This window comes from Neovison vison, chromosome 3, assembly GCF_020171115.1.
Source record: "Neovison vison isolate M4711 chromosome 3, ASM_NN_V1, whole genome shotgun sequence".
NCBI lineage: Eukaryota > Metazoa > Chordata > Mammalia > Carnivora > Mustelidae > Neogale > Neogale vison.
In genome coordinates, this window is record NC_058093.1 from 98,320,147 (window position 1) to 98,340,592 (window position 20,446).

A 20,446-nucleotide genomic window follows, 5' to 3' on the forward strand; every position below is an offset into this window, starting at 1 on the left:
TACTGCATTTATCAATAAAAATCTGCATACAAGCAGACTTGTGCAGTTCAAACCCATGTTGTTCAAGGGTCAGCTGTGTACACACACACACACACACACACACACGTTTAAGTATACATCCTGCTTCTTTTCCTCAGGGTTGTTGTTGCAAGATTCATCCATGTTATACATGTAACTCCTTTTTATTTCTATGTAGCATTGTGTCATATAAATTCACAAATTATCCATTATAATGTTAATCTTCATGTGAATTATTTCACTAGGGGAGCTGATAAGAGTAAAGCTTCTGTGAATACATGTTTATGACCAATTCACAGGCTTCTATGGTTAATGTACCTAGAAATGGCATTGCTGGGTCAGAGGTGTGAGTATCTTCTCCTTCAGTAGGTTATGCCAAACTGTTCTAAAATGGGTTTACTGATTTATACTCCCACTAGTGTTATCTGAAAGTTCCTGTTGCTCCAACACTTGCCGTATAGAACTTTTCCACAGGAGCCTGTGTGTGTGTGTGTGTGTGTGTGTGTAATGGTATATCTTTGTAGTTTTACTTTGCAATTTTAAGTAACTTCCTCTTCGGGGTAAAACAAATTCATAGAACACAGATATATGTGCTTGTTTTCTTCCCAGTTGTCTTTCAGTTCCTGTGTAGCTCAGAGGTCAAGAGTCCTATTCCTGAAGAAATTCCCAGTCAGTTCCTCAGCCTGAATCACCTGCTTCTTGGTAGAGGGGGACAAATACTTATTCCCCAAGTATTTTGAAGAACAAAATATAAATAAATGTAGTCTGAAAAATGTCTAAGAGACCAGGTGTTCATCCTCCTCTACTAAAAAGGGGGCATTTCAGTTTGAAGGAATTTCTTGAAAGGCATGATGTGCTATCTCAGAAGAACGTCTCAGAGCGGGGGTGGGGGGGAGGTAAAGTATGTGCAAAGGATGCTTTTGCTCAGAATTTTAGAGTATCTGAATTGTTGACTCTGTCATGGTTGGAAAACACGTGTTACATCTTGAGCTCAAATATGTAATTTATTGAATTGCTGAGGTTTTCAGTTTTAATAGGAATAATTTGACAGTGCTATTAAATGTTTAGAATAATGAAATGTTTGTATCACTCTTTAAAAGCACACACTTGTCTGACATACAAATTTTCTCTTCCCTGAATCCACACAACTCTGACTCTCAAACATCATCTTTTGCAAGCTGAATACATCAGCTTTCCTCTTCCAGCTGGTGTGGTGTTGGGATGGGGCCAGAGAAGGGGTGGGGTGAAAGAGTCGCGGGGGAGGGGTGGTCAGGCAAACTTACCTTTAGCAAGTGCGGAGATGAAGGCAAGAGCCCCATTAAATGAGGGAGGTATTAGCTTGTGCTAATAGCTTCATGATACTTTATCCTTGAGTTTCTGAAACTAAATTGTATAAACAGAACTTAGGAAGAGGGCAGAAGTGGGAATGGCATTGAGCTGAGGCCTGACGGTCACCATTGAGTCAAGTAGTTTCCTGAATGAAATGACAAGCAGAGCACCATCAGTTAACCTTTTGAATCAGCCGATACAAATGGACATACTTACACCACTGGAGAGCTGTTCCCAAGCCCTTTGGTAGAGTGGAATCGTGGTGAGTGGTAGCAAGCCCATACCCTTTGGATATCCAATTGTTATTTTTTCAAAAATTTTGTGTGCCTGTCCTTAAACATAGTAATTATTAGTTGAATTCTATAGGTAACATTTACAGGAGAAAGTAGGACACACTCAACACTCAACACTGTCTGATTATTTTACAACACTTTACTGTTTGTTTTCCATTAGTTTCAGATGTACAACATAGGGACTGGACAGCTCTGTGTCTGAGGCTCACCACAGGTGTATCAGCCATCTGTCGCCATAGAACAGTATTACAGTGCCATTGACTGTACTCCCTGTGCTGTACCCTTCATCTCTGGGGCTTATTCACTCCATCGCTGAAAGCCTGTACCTGCTAACCCACCCCTGTCAGTCGCCAGTATGTTCTCTATATGTATGGGTTTGGTTTTGCTTTTGTTTCTTTGTTTCTTCATTTTGTTATGTTAGATTCTACATATGAGTGAAATCAGAGATCTGTCTTTCTCTGACTTAGTGCATTTAGCATTATACCGTCTAGATCTATGCACATTATCTCAAATGGCTGAGGAATAGTTCATTGTGCATCTAGATCGTACCTCCTGTACCCATCCATGTATCAATGGACATTTAGGCTGCTTCCATAATTTGACTGTTGTAATTAGTGCTGTAATAAACATGGGGATGCATTGATCCTTTTGAATCAGAAATTACAGAAGACTCCAAAACGGGGCTCTTCTGTTCCAGAGAACAGATGGTTAAACATTTTCCAGCACACTCCCAAAGAGGAGCTGGTTGTTTTGCTGAGGTGAGAACCTGGTCCCGCTGCCAGGAGGTTGTATGTAGCTCTTGTCTCAGGCCCCCGAGCCACTGGCTCCCCTGTGTCTGCCTCCGCCTGGCTCGGTTACTACCTGTCAGCCTGAGGGGTTTAGCTGGACTTCTCTGTTACTGCTGATAGGATTGGGTATAGGGCTGGGGGTACGGTCAGTGGCTGTGGTGATGTCCTGACATGTCATGCCTGCGGCCTTTCCAGTGGCAAAGGTTTGAAAGTAAGTTTGAGTAGAATCAGGAAGCAGAATCTCGGATGCATAAAACAGGAGTGTTTATCCCCCTAACCAATTAGTATTTCTTTTTATAATCCTTTCTCAGGTGTAGAGCCCTGGGAAGTAAGAGTTATATATGGAAAGGGTGAGAATTACAAATGGCCTGGGTACCCTTCGGTGTCCCGGGCAGTGAGGGTATGGGAAGATCATCGCCTGCCTTCTCTGGGCAGAGGTGGGGTGGGGGTACGCCAACCACCCTGCACCACGTGTGGTGGGTGCTCTAACCCAGGGCCGGCAGGCTCCTGTGAAGCATGAGAATAGGCACCTGGCTCAATGGCATCCACAAGGCACACAGATGACTATTTCGTGTGTACCAGTTGGGAACTGTGAGTGGCGCATTGTTCTTTTCAATGAGCCTAAGATACGGTGGAGACTATCATGATCGTGGCCTTCCAGGAAAGCCCCATAGGCGATCACTTGTGATACGATTTCAAGGTGGAATGAGATGCCCTGTTCCAGAAGGTCCTATACCCCTGCAAACCTGCCCACTTTCTAATTCCTACAATGCTACAATTAAAGATTCACTCCTTAATCCTCTTTTAAAATGCAAATCCTCTTAGTGCTCTACTTATCAGCTTTGAATCTTAATGTGAATAAAGTTGGGGGTGTCTCTCAGAGAGCAGGGTTTTTTGTAGCGGGTTGTAGATAAATGGGCACCAGCAAGCAGAAGTGAGGAGAGGGGAGAGAGGGGTAGGGGAAGGGAGAAGGGGAGGCTGCAGGTGACAGGAGCCAGGGCCAAAAGTTGAACTATATATGAGGCTATTGAAAATACCCAGGTGTGGGTCACCTGGGTGGCTCAGTCGGTTGAGCATCTGACTCTCCATATTGGCTCAGAGCAAGATCTCAGGATCCTGGGATCGAGCCCTGCGTCAGGCTCCATGCTGGGGGCCAGATCTGCTTGAGATTCTCTCCCTCTGCTCCTTCCCACTCTTTCTCTTTCTCTCTCTCAAAACTGAATAAATCTTAAAAAAATTTAAAAATACCCAGGTGTGAGGGCCCAGGTTACTCTTCTCTTGGCTGGAATCTCTGCTGCCCACAGGACACACCCTGGCTGACACCCCTGCCCCGGCTAAGCCCCATGAGCCGCCCAGGTTCAGATGGGAATTGTTGTACAAAGGACAGAAGGAAACGAACATTGATAGAATCCGATAATGGGCCAGGCTCCGTGTTAGATGTGTTTTAAATTCATCACGCCATTCAACATCAAAAGAGCGATGGGTATTTATTATCCTCTCATTCACCAAGGAGAAGACAGACTCAGAGCCCGAGTGACTTGCCTGCGGTCATGGCAGGGGAGAGGCAGCACCAAGATCCAAATAAACACTTACCTGACTTCAAAGGCCAGGCCTCCTGCTATTAAAAAACAAAAATAAAAAGGAAATTTAAAAAGCACTCTATTAGAATCTCATATTTTCCTCTAGGATGATACATCCTTCTTACCTCTCCTCCTACCTACCGACTCCACACATGGATTTCCTTCCTGTATATCCCAGTAGGCAAGAAAATTATCAAGATTTTTTTTTCTGTTTTTGTTGTGAAAGCATTACCTTTTATTATTTTTCAGATATAATACAATATCAAGCAATACTTTCCAAATCACACATGTATTTTCCTATTCTACATGGATACACACACCCACATACACACACAGACACAGAGACACACACAGACATATCCGTTCAGGGACTCTTCCCTCCCTCCCCACACAGTGAGAATCACTGAGGTCTGAGGAGAGAGATGGACTCATAAACTGAGTCAGGATAGTGAAATTCACAATTGTGAGTTTTCTTCTCTATGAAGTGAGAATCTTTATGGTAAGTGCTCTATGCAAAGTACGCAGGTGGTACGTCGTGGAAACAGAGAGCATGCACCATTCTACCTCAAGAGATTGGTGAAGGCTTCCCAGTAGAGAGAACAACATGGGGGCCACCTCCAGTTCCAGAAAAGCACTAAGAAACCCCTGAGCAGTTCAGAGGGTGGGGGGGGGGCAGAGGGTAAGAACTGCCTTCATTCTGAAATCAATCCATATCTGGGACACTGGTTCTCAGAACGGGGTTCCCAGACCTGTAGCATCAGCATCACCTGGGAACTTGTCAGAGACACAAATTCACAGGTCCTTCCCTGTGAATGTGGTCCAAATGTGCTGTGGATGTGCTGTGTCCAAACCAATGGGGTCTAACATTCTGATCTAGCAAGCATACTGAGTAATCGTGATGCACACCCAAGTTTGCAAATACCTGGCCTAAAGCCCCACCTAAGTATTTAAATTCAGAAAGTACACAGATGTCTCACCATAAAACATTTTCTATTTCTACTTCTTCAAAAAGGAACCTGTGGCTAGGTCTGCATAACCTGTTGTCATTGTGGGGGATCCTGAACTCCTTGAACCAGGGATATCTTTTTATTTCAGCTTGAAGTTCTGGGCCAGTACTTAGTGTGCATCCCTAGGGTTTGTTGAGTGCAAGAGCAAGGACATTCTGATGCTCTATCTGCATGTGTGGACACATAGGTGTCCATGTTTATTCCTGTGGGGCTGGACACAGCTTGCAACTATTTCCAGTATTTTTTTTAGGATGACAGAATTTGCCTCCAAGCTGTACAGGAGCCCTAGACCCTGCCTGGGTATAGAGTTCTTACATACAGTTAGAGGGAAACATCCCTTAGCCACATATTCTTTGCACAGCCACTGCAGTGACCAGACATGTTCAGGTGAATGATACAGACTGCATCAGTTTCATCAGATGGTGGTGATGGGAAGGAGACTCCATATCCAGGTCTAGTTCTTGGTGTCCTTCGTACTCAGGTTCCTACCACTCTGCTAAATTAAAATGTGCCTACTTGGATGACATGTGATAACATACTTAGCCCTTCCTTTGGTGCTTTATCCTCCTAGTGTTTTTAGACAGCTTTCAAAATAGAACAGATGACAGTATAATTAGGGGTATTTGGGACATGCGTATGTTTTGCTTGGAAGGCTATATGTGAAGTTCCTTGGCCCACAGACCGAAGTTGCTAGGCTGACTGTAGTCAGTAAGGAAATTATTTAGCTAGAGTGCCACCCTGCTTCAGGGTGGAAGCTGTAGAGGAGGACACTTTCCCATCTGTGAGGCCAAACCATGATTTCTTACTTTTATTCTGGCTTATCTACCTTTACTGAACTGAAAGGTTTTCAGCAATCTGGGAAGATGTCATTTTGAAAAAGACCAGGCTTTGCAACAGTAGTAGTTATAGGGGTGCATTGTTTATAATTACTGTAGATTCCTTTTTTCTTTTTTTCCCTCCTTTTTCCACCTTTCCTTCTTTCTTCCAGACCATTCTACCCCTGCTCAATTTCCACCACTTTGATTTGCATGCCATCAGTTTGTTCTTGTTCATCGTTCTTGAACCCAAGGTTTTCTCTGCAGTGGATATTTACTGGTCCCTGACATTATTCATTTTCATAATGATTTGACAATGTCTACACCCAGGGTTTGAGCAGGGCGGCATAATTTATTTCTGATTGCTAATACAAGTCAGATGTCATTTCCTTGGCATTTTGTTCAAAATCATATTATTTTTATTCATTCCAATGAGGACTTCTTGAGTAGGCTTAGTCAAACATCAAGTTACCTCTTCAGGAAATATCTTTCCTATCTCACATATAATTAGTTGTTTTTTTTTTTTTTCTCTAATCCTATTACATGATGTCTTTCAATGTGAGGCATTAATTTGTTTCCTGTACTAGGTTTTTTTCTTCTTTGAGGTAGCCCTTATGTTTTATATATCTTTGTATCCTCCCCAGCATGCTATTTGGAAGACAGCGAGAGCTCAACAACTAGTGCATGCCTGGAAGAAATGATGTTCTAGCTTATCGCCTAAATATGTTCATTCCACTTATCTATTGCTCTGTAAGCTGTGAGGCCTAAAATGACTATTTAATTCTCCTAACAATTTTGTGGGTCATAAATGTAAAAAGGACACAAATGGGTTCATCTCCAGTCCAGGTGGTGTCAGCTAGAGTTAGGAGATCCATTTCCAAGATGGCTTCTTTATTCTCATGTCTGGGCTGTATCTCGCCACATGGTATCTCATCCTCCAGGGCCTCTCCATGGGGCTTGGGTCTGATCCCACCTCAAGATACCAGCCTTCTCACATGGCAGCTCAAGACACCCAGAGCTGTGTTCTGAGAGGCCAAGGTAGAAGCGAAAAATCTCATGGTCTTGCCTTGGAAGTCCTCAAAATGGCACTTCAGCCACTTTATATTGGTCATGCAAGTCAATAAGGCCAGCCCAGAGTTAAGGAGATAAATTACAAAGCATTTGCAGCCATCTTTAACCTATCATTATGATAATACTAGTGATGAATGAAATTAACACTCTTAGGTAAGGAACAAAAACTGAACTTCTCATACTGCTCATTATAAAGAAGTAACTTAAAATAATCTGCCAGTTGTCAACATGCATCAGATGATGTATAATGGGTTTTTTCTTTTGAAAACTATAGATAGCACAATAAAAAAATTGGCATGTGCAGAGTAAAAATTATTTGTTTAATTTCCCACTTGGTTACAAAATATTATCAAAAAGGTGCATCAGGATATATCCATAAGTAATGTGTATGACCAGCACTGGAGGACATAGGTAAAAGTGTCTAACACACAACTTGTGCAAACTCATTAATATTAAGTATATATAAATACGAAAAGGTTTACTTTCTACCCAAAACTCTAGTAAAAATGCACAAGTTTAAGAATTTCTCTTTTGAAAAGAGGCATATAATGCTTGATCCGTACCTCAGAAGGTTTATAGTTTAACTGGAGAAGATTAATAATATTCATAAAACCAATAATCTCAATTGAGGGCATTATAACTGTGAAAATGTATGATCTCTCCTTTTGGTAGAGTTCAAACCAATGAACATAGGAGGAAAAGAGGAATTTAAAAATCACTATTTGGTAACTATCACTGTAATACGTGTTTTAGGCAAAAAAAAAAAAAAACCTATAAAATGGATTCTAAAATGAATGGACAAAGTGTAGGTATTTAGATATTTGCATAATCTCAAAGACCTTGGATAGTTACATATTTTCAGAAAAAAACTGATTATAAAGGGAAATACTTTAATGTAACCATGAGGCAACATCAAACAAACTCAAATTGAAAGACACTCTACAAAATACCTGGTCTGTATTCTTGAGAAATGTCAAAGTCATGAAAGACAAAAGAACTCTTCCATGTTATGGGAGACTAAAGAGAAATGATCATTTTAAGTGCAGCTCTGGGAACCTACAGTTGATCCTGGACGTGATAAGGACATTAGAGGGATAATTGGTGAAATTTGAACAAGCTCTGTAGAGTGGATTAGGTTCATTCTTGAATTTGAAAAGTACACTGTGGTTATGTAACATTAATTTGTATATTAAGGGGCAAAATGCTATCATGTCTGAACTTTACTTTAAAAAAAATTAATCATCTCTGATTACAAGTAGGTATAAAACAAATGATCAAATAAGTGTGGTAAAAAGGGAAACTCTGAGGAATTTGAGGGAAGGGGAGTGGGATTCTCTGTAAAGGTTTCCAAATATTTTTGTACATCTGTAATTACTTAAAATTTAATATATCCCCCCCATTTTAGTGGTTTAGATTTGAGCCAGATCACAAAAAATGAGTGGAGTTTAGAAGGGTCAATAGGGAAGCGGAGCATATCCCAGGCTCCCTCAGCAGAACACGAGGTGCAGCCTTGGGAACCAGAGCTGGGGCTTTCCGAGAGACCTCATCAAGTCAGGGGCATGGCCCGACTTGAGAGACGCTGAATTCTCTTAAGCAGCAAACAAAGGAAGATGGATGTTGGATGGATAAGTGGGAACAGAGTACACGCAGTGAAAGCCTTGAATGAAGTTGTTACGACAGAGGGAACTCTTGTGTAGGACTGTTCTAACTTTGGTCTGTGGAAAAGGATGTTGTATTAATCCGTTCAGACCACTATAACAAAATACCGTGGACTGGGTGGCTTATGAACAATGAAAATTTATTTCTTCACAGTTCTGGAGACCTGGAAGTCCAAGATCAAGTCTGATCAATCTGGTGTGGGCCCTCTTTCTGGCTCATAGCCAGTACCTTCTCACCGTGTCCTCACAGGGTGGAAGGGAGCTAGCAAGCTTTGTGGAGCCTCTTTTATATAAATCTAACCCCACTTTTGAGGATCCAGCCTTCATGTCCTAATCACTCCCAAAGCACCTCGTCCTCTCCTAAAACCATCACATCAGGCAATAAGATTTCATCATATGAATTCCAGGGCAACATAGACATTCAACCATGGGGGATGTATTAAGCAAATTCATGGTATAGAGAGATCTTAGATCTAATTAGCATTTAGAGAATTCATGTGCAACAGTGATTTAGAAGTGTCAGTCCTTTCAGTAATTTGTAAGCTCTGGCTAGAATTTATTCACAGAGCAAGACCTCTGAGAAACATAGTTCCTTTTTTTTTTTTTTTTTTTAATTTCTTTATTTGACAGCAAGAGAGAACACAAATAGGCAGAGAGGCATGCGGAGAGAGAGGGGAAGCAGGCTCCCCGCTGAGCAGAGAGCCTGTTGTGGGGCTTGATCCCAGGACCCTGGGATCATGACCCAAGCCAGAGGCAGAGGCTCCCCATAGTTCCTTTTATTTATTATTATTATTATTATTATTATTATTATTTTTAAAGATTTTATTTATTGATTTGACAGAGAGAGAGTACAAGTAGACAGAGAGGCAGGCAGAGAGAGAGGAGGAAGCAGGCTCCCTGCGGAGCAGAGAGCCCGATGCGGGGCTCCATCCCAAGACCCTGGGATCATGACCTGAGCTGAAGGCAGAGGCTTTAACCCACTGAGCCACCCAGGCACCTCCCCGCATAGTTCCTTTTAAGTAAAGGTTCACTTTGACCCACTCTCCATGGTGAACCAAAACAATATGGATATACTCTATGAAGGTGCTCGGCTTTATAAAGATGTGTGAGAACATTAGAGATGAAATCAGGAACATATTTATATCCCAGCAACTGGAAGTCACGAAGAAACCACACTAAGCTCTAAATCAGGCACTTGGTCTAGCCAAAGTTTTTGGTTGTTGTAGAAGACAAGCTGAACACAGAGACCCACTCTTACATTTAGCCTGCACGCTCTAATTATATCCTCTGGGTATACTGATTTAATAACATAATTTCTTGAAGTAGAAAAGACCTGTGTTGTCATTCCCGTAATTCTCAATAGTGACACCTACTTCTTCTCTTTTCCTCTTAAACCTTGTCCTTTTTCATTCTTGCCATAAAATGATTTACTGTTTCTTTAAATCACATTTAATTAAGGTTTGTTTTCATCCTCCTTTTGTTTTTTCCCCTGTTGCCTTGTGTTGGTAGCAGGTAAATCCTGAATTTCTTATAAATGCAAATGGATTAAAGAAGATCACGAGTTCAAGATTATTTTAACTTCACTGGCATAATTGTTAATATCTCTGTTGTCCCCTGGGATATGTAGGATTACATCAATTAAATTGGTATCTGCAACTGAACACATTAACCATAACTGTGACGACTAGTGTCTTCCCCAGCACCCTTTAGGTGTTTAATTTGCTTGCCTGTAATAGATTGTCAGAGCAATAAACGTGAGGCAAGTAATGTAAGTGGTATAATGATGGTAATTATCTGAATGGATCGATTGTAGTGTTATTGCAACATGATATTGTGAGTAGGAGCGAGATAGAGACATCCCATATAAATTCCCATTTTCAGCTTTATTTCCTTACACATTTTTCCCAAGACATTTAAAGTGAAAACAATGTAAACTGGCATTGCCATTCTCTCCTTTATCTCTTCCCATTATCCTTTGTGCTGTTGCCTTCCTGGAACCAGCAGACCCCACGCGAGCTCAATTTCTCTGAAGAAAGCAGTGACTTTATAGAAATGGAATTTCAGCAGTTCCCCTGTGATTCACGAAATCCAAATATTTGAACTGGAAGCCACTTTGTAGATTGGTTAGGCTGTTCCCTTCATCTATTGCCTAAGGAACCGTGAACCCGGCAAGCTCAAATGACTTGTTAAAGGTTTCATAACCAGGTATTGCCAGGTAGTCTGCAACCATGGGGCTAGAAACTGGAGCCCACCCTCCCACCTAGGCTGAGGGAGGACCAGAGACGTTACACCAGCCGCAGGTATGAAAGAGGTTCGGTGTGACAGATGGCAGCCATCCCTGAAGGAAACAGCAACAAGCAATAAGGAAACAGCTTTCAGTTGAGTGTTGGAAAGTGGGGGGTTGGAGGTGGGAAGGAAGAGCAGAAACAGTCCAGGGATAACCAATATTGAGTAAGTCCAAACAGCCCATCAGCCTGAGGATAGCATTGCTGGGTTGCATGGGAGATGTCTGCCCATGACAAGAATGGAAAGAGCATCGCAGGATCCAACCGCAGGGACGGATGTATTTGGGTGGATGCTGAAACAGGGACCAGGTCAGAGGAAAGAAGTCAAAGCCAAGTATTGGAACTGGTACCTGAAGAAGAAACAGGGGTTGAATCCTCAGACGTGAACTAGGAATAGGTCAAGATGATCCAACAGTGGCAAGAGCACTTCCCAAAAGGCTTCTGCTAGCAATTTCCCTGAACTTTCCCCCCATTTTCATTTGATTACTTCATCTAAGTTTCATTGTAGATGAAAATAACAAACTGGTCTCAATCTGGAGCTTTTTAGACACCTGTCAGAGAAAATATTGCAGACATCAGAGGCACACATAAAACCACATACAACCCATACCTTCTGCATTACCAGAAAATGGAACATTAGAACTTCAAATCACTGTTCAGTAGACAAACACCAAATACCCACAGAGCTGTGGTTACAAGCCTCTGTGTCCCAGGAGAGGGTGGTGGCAGGCGCTCCTCGTACTGACCACAAATGGAGACTCGATGTGCCCAGTGCTGTCTATGTGTGCAGGGCAGGGCTTGAAAGGGGGGAGGGGCGCAATCTCAGAGAAGCGAGGTTTCTGGGGAGAAGGAAGCAAGGAGAGAAGAAGAGGTGCCATTGGAATATCTGGTTCTGCCGAAAAAAGGAAGAGGGAAAATTTTAGGATGTTAGAGACCAACGTCCTCCAATCATCATACGGTAAAGACGTTAAAACAAGAGTAGGAACAGGGTGCATGAACAGTGAAACACGCTGATAAAGTAGAAAAGAATGTGACAAGAGGACTGGTAGGAAGAAGAACTGAGGGGAGAAATGATTGTGGCACACGTATCTAGAGGGAGCCGAGGCACGCGATTTTAACTAGATAGTAAATAGTAATAAAGTAAGTAATAGTAATAAATAGTAGTAGTAATAGTAATAAATAGTAATAAAGTAAGTAATAGTAATAAATAGTAGTAGTAATAGTAATAAATAGTAATAAAGTAAATAATAAATAGTAATAAAGTAATACCCAAAAGGGAATAATAAACACTATTAAAGAAACTGCAAAAGGTGGAGGGGACTGGAGGAGAAGTAGGAGAGGAAGTGACACCTCACTGAGTGTCTCTTTAGTATAGTGTTGACTTTGGGAATCATATTAATATTTTCTATATTCAGAAATTTAGATGACATGTACAAGAAGAAGAGAAATTAAATCTGAGTACTGTCAGAAACAAACGAGCTGAACTGCACAAACGAATAAATAGCATAATGACAGAGATGGGTGACAGTGACCAATTAACTAACTTTTGACCATAGCATCATTACTGTGTACCCACATTCTAAAGGAAAAACACATTACAAAGTCTTCTTACTATTGTTTCCCATACAGTAGCAATCTTGCATGCACTGTGGGGTTGAGTAAATGAGTGAATGTATGGCTGCCTGTGTTTTTACAGTGGAAGAGGAAGACAAATATGAAATGAGGGAGGCAAAAAAAAAAAAAGAAAAAGAAATGAGGGAGGCAAAGAGGAGTTCTATAGGGGCTGGAGAGAGAGAGAGAGAGAGAGTGTGTGTGTGTGTGTGTGTGTGCGCGTATAGGTATAGTGAGAAGAGAAAGAGATTCTTTGACTGAAAGGGACTGGAAGAAATGACTTCTCCCTGGCATACACTAATAACCAGATTTTTTTTTTCCCAATTATCATTCCCCAACTAAAAGCAAGCAGAATTCCTTTGAGAAATGGCTGATTTTAGGAATGGCATAAAGAGAAAGAAAAATGGGCTTGGAACATTTCCCTGAACCTAAAAAAAGGTCTTTTCAAGGTGGTGAAAACAGTCAAAAGGACACAGGTTATAGACATTCACCTTTCCAAAGCTGGGATAACTTGAGCATCATAACACATATGGTAATGACTTAGAACCCTTTCAATAATGTAAGAATCCATGGATTCATACTGATAAGTAATAAACAGGAAAGGCATTTTCTTATGATAGAATGTAAATTCATAAATGTATGTGGAATAAATGGAGTGAGAAGTCACCATGTGCAACTGTAGGAATCATTGATTCAGGTAAGATTCATCAGTGGTTGCTAAGATAAACTGATGAAAGTTTGATGAAAAATATGATATTTTCATAGTCTAAAAACATCTCTGCACAATTTATTAGGTACAAAAGGAAATTAGCTTTGGAGTGAAGAGATTTGTCAGACCCCACCTGAACCATGTAAACTTAACCATACGGGACAAGCTAACATGTCCAGTAATGGATACATGGACATGACGTAATTCTTATAGGACGCACTGAGAAGGACCCAACATCCGTCATATGCTACTCCTGCCAAGTGTGCAGAAGGAAACTTGAAACAAACCCTAAGTAAGGGGCATTCCACAAAATAATGGGCCTTTACTCTTCCAAGAAAGAAAAAGAAGGAGGGGAAGGAGAGTAAGAGAAAGGAAGGAAGGAAACAAAGAAATGAAAACAGAAAAAGAAATTAATAGCATGAAAGATGAAGGACTGTTCTGGAACGAATGACAAATAGATGTAGTACGTCCTGACTCTGGATGGGTTTCAGGACTGAAAAAAAAAATCGCTGTGATGACACTATTGGGACAATGGATGAATTGGAATAGGTACTGAAGATCAGACTGTAGTGTTGTATCAATTAATATTCCCTGAACTTGACAACGATACCGTGGTTGTGTAAAACAATGCTTTTGTTATTAGGAAACATACACAGAAGTATTTAGGGATAAAGGGCATCATGTCTGCAGTTCCCTTTCAAGTTGCAGGGGGAAACGATGAAAGAAAAAGAGAATGATCTAGTGATCTCTCAAGTGTGGCAAAATGTTAACACCTGGTGAATCTGAGGCAAGGGAATGGGGGAGTTCTTCACACTACTCTTTCACATCATCTGCAAGTTTGAAATTATTTCCAAATAGGAAGTTTTTGGTATTTTGTTTTGTATTTCCTTAAATAGGAAGAAACTATAAGGAGAAAAGAGGGGTGTGCTCACTGCTGCTTTGGGAAGGGTTAACTTGCCCAGCTCAGGACTCAGAGGAGGCCAGTACTAGCTGAAGGGGACACAGGTCACCCATGGGGAGGACAGTTCCCATGTCACCATTTCGTGCTCCTTCTAAAACCTAATATGCTTATACCAGTGCGTTTTCCTCCTTATTGTTCCACTGGTAACCAGGTTACCATAATCAACCTAGTCTCCTCTAATAACCTATTTGCCATTCAGATAGCTACCTGGCTCTGAGGAGCAGGAAAGCTGTCGTTTTTATAAAGGGGGAGTGGATACTCAAGTGTAGTTCGATTCTTAAATTTCTCGTTATATTCTTATGCTTAATAGCCATTGATTAACAAGGAAAACAACATGCTTGGTTTGCATTTGGAACTATGCTCTCATGAATTTACCTGAGATTCTTTTCTATGGCCTGAACAAATATTGGGTTGTGAAACTGTAGCAGGTCTTAATGAAGTGGATTGAGGCATTCCTTACATTTACATTTTCATAGAATGAAATAAACATGGTAATCTTTTTACAGAACACTCTCACATCAGGCCATGATTTGATTTGCTACCTGTTCAGAATATCAAGTCTTGCATTTCTCTAAATGGTAATACACTTTTGTGAACAAGCTGATAAGACAGAAGTCATCCCTGAGATATTTATAATAGCACTTAGAGCAAAGTTGTCAAAGATTCTTCTAAAAGATTGTTTTGGATCCTGAGGAGATATATTTAGTAACTGTATTGAATAAGTTGTCACCTAACACAACGTTTCATTGATTTATCTGTATTATTTTTGTTTTCTCACTGCAGGCAGAGAACTCAGCATTGGCTTTGGAAAATGAAAATCAAAGGGAACAGTATGAGCGATGTCTTGACGAGGTAAGCAGACTAGAACGGTTCTTCACAAAATGCTGACCCTTTTAGGAATTTAGGAAGCATTTTGTCCTCCAAAGGAAGGTTGCAAACATGTATGTGCATATTGAGAAGGAAGGTCAGTCTCTCTCCCCCTTCCTCTTCTTATTCCCACCTCTCCCTATTTTATTGTACAGGCATCTGGAAATTTCTTTTGGCTATTACTTAATATTCTTGGGGCACAGTTGGGGCATGCTTCACTGTATGATAAATTCCTTCTGTCCAGTAAGTGTGAGCCCCAGCCTGTGAACGAGAAAAGCCATGTCAAGGCATGCTGCATCTCCAATTGGATCCCGTTTCTGAAAAAGCAAATCCTTGATAGAGTGGGTGGGGATGATGTTCACAGTTGGCAGTCAGAGGGTAAGAAAAAAAAATCAGTAGATTGAGAACAAGCCAAGAAGAGAAAGGGAAATGAGGAAGAAAATGTGAGCAGAATGGGAAAAGACAGAGCCACATGCATGAGTAAACTCAAGAAATATTATTTGATGATAATGAAGAGATGAAGGTGAAGACGGTGGGCGTTTCTGAGCTCCTGGGAGGTGAGGGGAAAATTGAAGTGTGTGCAGGGCCCTTGTTCCCCTCAGCCATTCCTCTCAGGCTCTGTGAGGAATCCTACCATCAGTCTCAGGGTGCAGTAACGCCCAGGAAGGACTGGCCATTCGCCTCGCTGCTGAGCTCTCATCTGGGGTTTTGTTGGTGATTAGTTATTACTTTAATAGGATGACTTTCTCAGTAATCTATCCCCAAACCCTAAAACTTGCACATATCTATCTAGTTATCTTAGGAGTTGTTTTGAAACAGCTGACCCAGGTTTTCAGAAAATAAGCACAACTACATTTTATCATGTCTCTTACTTACCAGGGGAATCTAGTATATAGATCTTCAGTCTTTTTCTCCTCACTAACAATTAAGAAAACCTTTTCCAGAAAACTCTTGATCTTTCCTCCCCTCCCCTGCACTGTCCCAGAAGGCGATGGATTACACTATGAAGAACACAGCTTCAGATCCCCCTTATGACATCGTCACCGCCACCATATACCTCTCCCCTCCTTCCAAAAGGGGAAGCGGTGTCTCTCCCCAGAGCTGCAGCTGTGGCCAGGAGTTTCTTACACCAGGAATTCTGAAAATGTGACCCCTGAGCCGACAGCATCAGCCTCACCTGGGAAGTTGTTGGAAATGCACGTTCTGAGGTCCTACCTTAGACATCCCACAGAAGGGACTCTGAGAGTGGGCATGAGGGTCTGTGTGTTTGCAGGCTCTCCAGGTGACAGTTTGAGAGCCACTGTCCTTGTACTATGGACCACTTTGCCTTACAGTTACACTCGTGTAGTTGAAGAACACTCAGCATGTTTCCAGAAAGTTACTTAACCTGTTTCATATTTCTAGCCATATATCAGTTAGTCAAGCAAAGTGGTATTGGCAGTGCTCTGCCCTCTCAGGACTTAAAAAGACTAAGAATAATCTTTGCAATGCCCAAAGTCAAAAGAATAGCTGAAGTAAGTTGACGTAAGAGGGAAAATGATGACTCAGTCTAGTGAGGCCAGTTCAGCACTTCTCAATCCCATCCCCCAGGCTCTTGGCCCAATCAAAGTTTAGGGCAAGAAAGACCAAATAGATCCAAGGATATTGAAAGGAACAAATATTGCCCTTGGGTCATATGTATCGATCAGCAAAGTTTCACTTTAGCATCATGTGCGGAAATTCTAATGAGGTGAATCTGTATTCAGAAGTTAAATTTAGGGGCGCCTGGGTGGCTCAGTGGGTTAAGCCACTGCCTTCGGCTCAGGTCATGATCTCAGGGTCCTGGGATCGAGTCCCGTATCGGGCTCTCTGCTCAGCAGGGAGCCTGCTTCCCTCTCTCTCTCTCTCTCTCTGCCTGCCTCTCCATCTACTTGTGATTTCTCTCTGTCAAATAAATAAATAAAATCTTTAAAAAAAAAAAAAAAAAGAAGTTAAATTTATGTGGGTCACACCATAGGAAGCTCTTATTTGTCACAGTTCTCCCACAGGTCATCCCTCCTCATCAGTCAAAAAGCTCACAGCCTTTCTTTGTGGAAACTCCTAGTCTTGTTTTCCATATGCTCCCTCCCTACGCCTGCATTCGGAAGGTTTCATCAGAGTGTGTTGGGTCAAACATAATTTTGCATCCACAGAATAATTTCACATAGAGTTTCGACTGAAGACAGAATTTTCAGAGAGAGAGTCTCTCTGATCTTAATTGCAAAAATTAACTGCTGCCAAAGAGGTGATTTGCAACTCAGAACTACCTCTGAACGGTACAAATGTTTTGCATTCAGGATACTGGCCCCTGATTACACATGCCAGTTGTTTTGTAACTAATTGCGTGAGGGTAGACAATCATTTCTCTGCATTATAAGAGAGCACTCTCAAAGGGGTAGTTGAGTGGAGTAATAATGCCAACTGGAAATTCTTTTCAAGACTTTTTAGACTAATTAGACAAACTAACAAGGTAAGGGCTCATGTAAGTTATTTCCTTGCTATAGTGGGTTTCATAAAACATACACAAGTGGATAAATTTAAAATTAAAATGTTCTTCAATCCCTTTTGCACTGATTGTTATTTTCTGGGAAATGAAGAACATGTTGAGAATTTGGGGAAAAGACTTGGGAGTAGGAAATCCCTTCTGTATGTTCTAAAAAAAAAAGGGTATGTTCATTCAGAAGGAAACAGAGCCACATCACAGACACAGGGGCTTACTGGCACACATGTGTACACACTAGTGTACACACACACACACACACACACTTCACCACTTTATGTCCCCTCTACCTAGCTCCTCCTCTCCTTGCCTTGCAATACAAAGACAACACCAAGGACCAGTCTTGATTTCTTAAGGGGTTTGGAGGTTTGAATGCTTGAGTCTAGTTTCTTCCTCTAGCTGTTAGACACACAGTTTGCTAGCAAGCAGTGAATTGCTGTTTGTTTTCACTAATGCCTTGGCCAGGGTTCCTTTAGAACCAACTAATTCCCGTGGAGAGAATTATAATGACACATGGAAAAACAAAGGAAGTAGGTGTGCCTGGGTGGCTCAGTGGGTTAATGCCTCTGCCTTCTGCTGGAGTCATGATCTCTGCTCAGTGGGGAGCTTGCTTCCTCCTCTCTCTCTGTCTACCTTCCTGCCTACTTGTGATCTCTATCAAATAAATAAATAAAATCTTAAAAAAAAAAAAAGAAAAAAAGGAAAGTAAGATCTCACGATGTGGCCTTACATTTAACTGGATCCAGTTGTATCCTACAAATATTTGTCAGGCATCAGGGTCACCCAGGCTTGGGAAGTCATGGTGCTCCTAGCCTGGAAGAAGTGAGAGGGAGGGTCAGTCACAGAAAAACAAAATGAGGGAAACACACAGAGGAAGTGAACTGCCCTGGGGTCTTTGAGAACATACAAGATGGTCAATAAAGGGCAGGAGAGGTAGTGAGTGAATTGGCAGGGAAAGGGGCAGAACTGAAAGGGCATCTTCAGCCACAGGGGTTGGAGCAGGTGAAGTCCGAGTAGTTCTCATCCTTCCCTGAACATCGGACTTACCTGGGAAGGTTTAAGAATACTACCGGCTGGTTCCTCCCTGCCTAGTGTCAAGACTCCTTCACGCCATAACTTGCAGCTGACAGGTGATCCTTTCTACTAAGGGAGGGTCATATATGTTGTCCATGTCGGTTTCAGCTGCCTCTCCTTTCATAACTTCCCTATATGGTCCCCAACTGATCAATATTGACCCATAAGTAGGGACATCTCTACACCCTTGTTCAACAGAAATACTTACAGAAGGTGAGACCTTCAACCTTCAACAAACTTAAAGGTTTAAGGGTCAAAATTGTTCAGTGGGAAGATGATGAGGGAGCAGAAGTCTAGCTGAAGACAAAGACTAAGCACCCTGCAACCTCCCCCCTCTACCCCATCCCTCTTGGGCAGGATATGTGTGACTTTCTTCCAGGAAGCTCCCAACCATCTTAATGTTAAAGCCTTGCCAGAGGGGAAAAACAACCTTAACTTGACAATGGCAAGGCCTCTAGTCTCCCCTAAGTCCTCTTTAGCATATGAAAGTTCTTTTGAAAACCTCCCTTTTCCTTACCTTTCCCAACACCATAGTATATAATTAGCCACCCCTCACAATCCACATGTAGCCACTCTTTCTGCCCTTGAGTCCTATCCATGTGCTTTAATAAAACCACCATTTTCACCCCCTGCCCCCCCCCCAAAAGAAAAGAATACTGCCTGCTGGGCCATGTCTCAGAGATTATGATCCAATTCTGGCCTGTCTAAAGTGGAGCCTGAGTGTTGGGAATCTTAAAGACTCCAGGGAGTTATATATTCAGCCAAGATTAAGAACGATTGCACTTGATCTTCTGAATGCTTGCTTCAGAGCACATTTTCAGAAAGAGGCATTAAGAGTATAAAAGCTCCACCAAACTTGGATATGATGATAGAAGAGCAACAGACCTATGTGGAGATTTTGGGTTATTTCCGATTCCTCAACAGTATCTGAGCAAACAAAAAAAGTAAATGCTGTCCCAGCGTTTCCCAAAGTGTGTTTTTGGGCCCCTTCTGCATCAGAAAGATGTGCAGTGGTTGCAAAAATGCAGATTCTTGAACCACAAAGACTCTGAATAGTCAAAGCAATCTTGAAGAAGTAAAGCAAAGCTGGAGGCATCACAAATCCGGACTTCAAGCTATATTGCAAAGCTGGAGTCATCAAGACAGTACGGTACTCGTACAAAACAAACACATATCAATGGAACAGAATAAACCCAGAAATGGACCCTCAACTCTATGGTCAGCTAATCTTAGACAAAGCAGGAAAGACTATGTGAAGGGAAAATGACAGTGTCTTCAACAAAGGGTGTTGGGGAAAACTGGACAACAACATGTGGAAAAATGAAACTGGACCACTTCCTTACACCATACAAAAACATAAATTCAAAATGGATGAGAGACCTAAATGTGAGACGGGAAACTATCAAAATCCCAGAGAACACAAACAATAACCTCTTTGACATTGGCTATGGCAACTTCTTACTAGGTACTTCTCCTGAGGCAAGGAAAATAAAAGTAAAAATAAACTATTGTGACTTCATTGAGATAAAAAGCTCTGCACAGTGAAGAAAACAGTCAAGAAGACTAAAAGGCAACCTGTGCAATGAGAAAAGTTATTTGTAAATGACATATCTGATGAAGGGTTAGTATACAACATATATAAAGAATTTATACAAGTCAACACCCTAAAAATAAATAATCCAGTTAAAAATGGGCACAAGATATGAATAGACATATTTTCAAAGAAGACATTCAGATGGCTAATAGAACATGAAAATAGGCTCAACATCACTCATCATCAGGGAAATGCAAATCAAAACTACAATGAAGTATCACCTCATACCTATCAAAATGGCTAAAATTAACAATACAGTATCGCTTCT

General features: G+C 41.5%; 1 protein-coding gene across 1 annotated transcript in view; it reads left to right on the forward strand.

The window, feature by feature from the left end:
- NCKAP5 (NCK associated protein 5) overlaps window positions 1–20,446 on the forward strand; it is a 962,745-nt gene that overhangs the window by 742,256 nt on the left and 200,043 nt on the right. Inside the window, 1 exon segment of the mRNA XM_044242595.1 lies at window positions 14,909–14,977. Within this exon segment, the coding sequence (XP_044098530.1) occupies window positions 14,909–14,977 (69 nt within the window).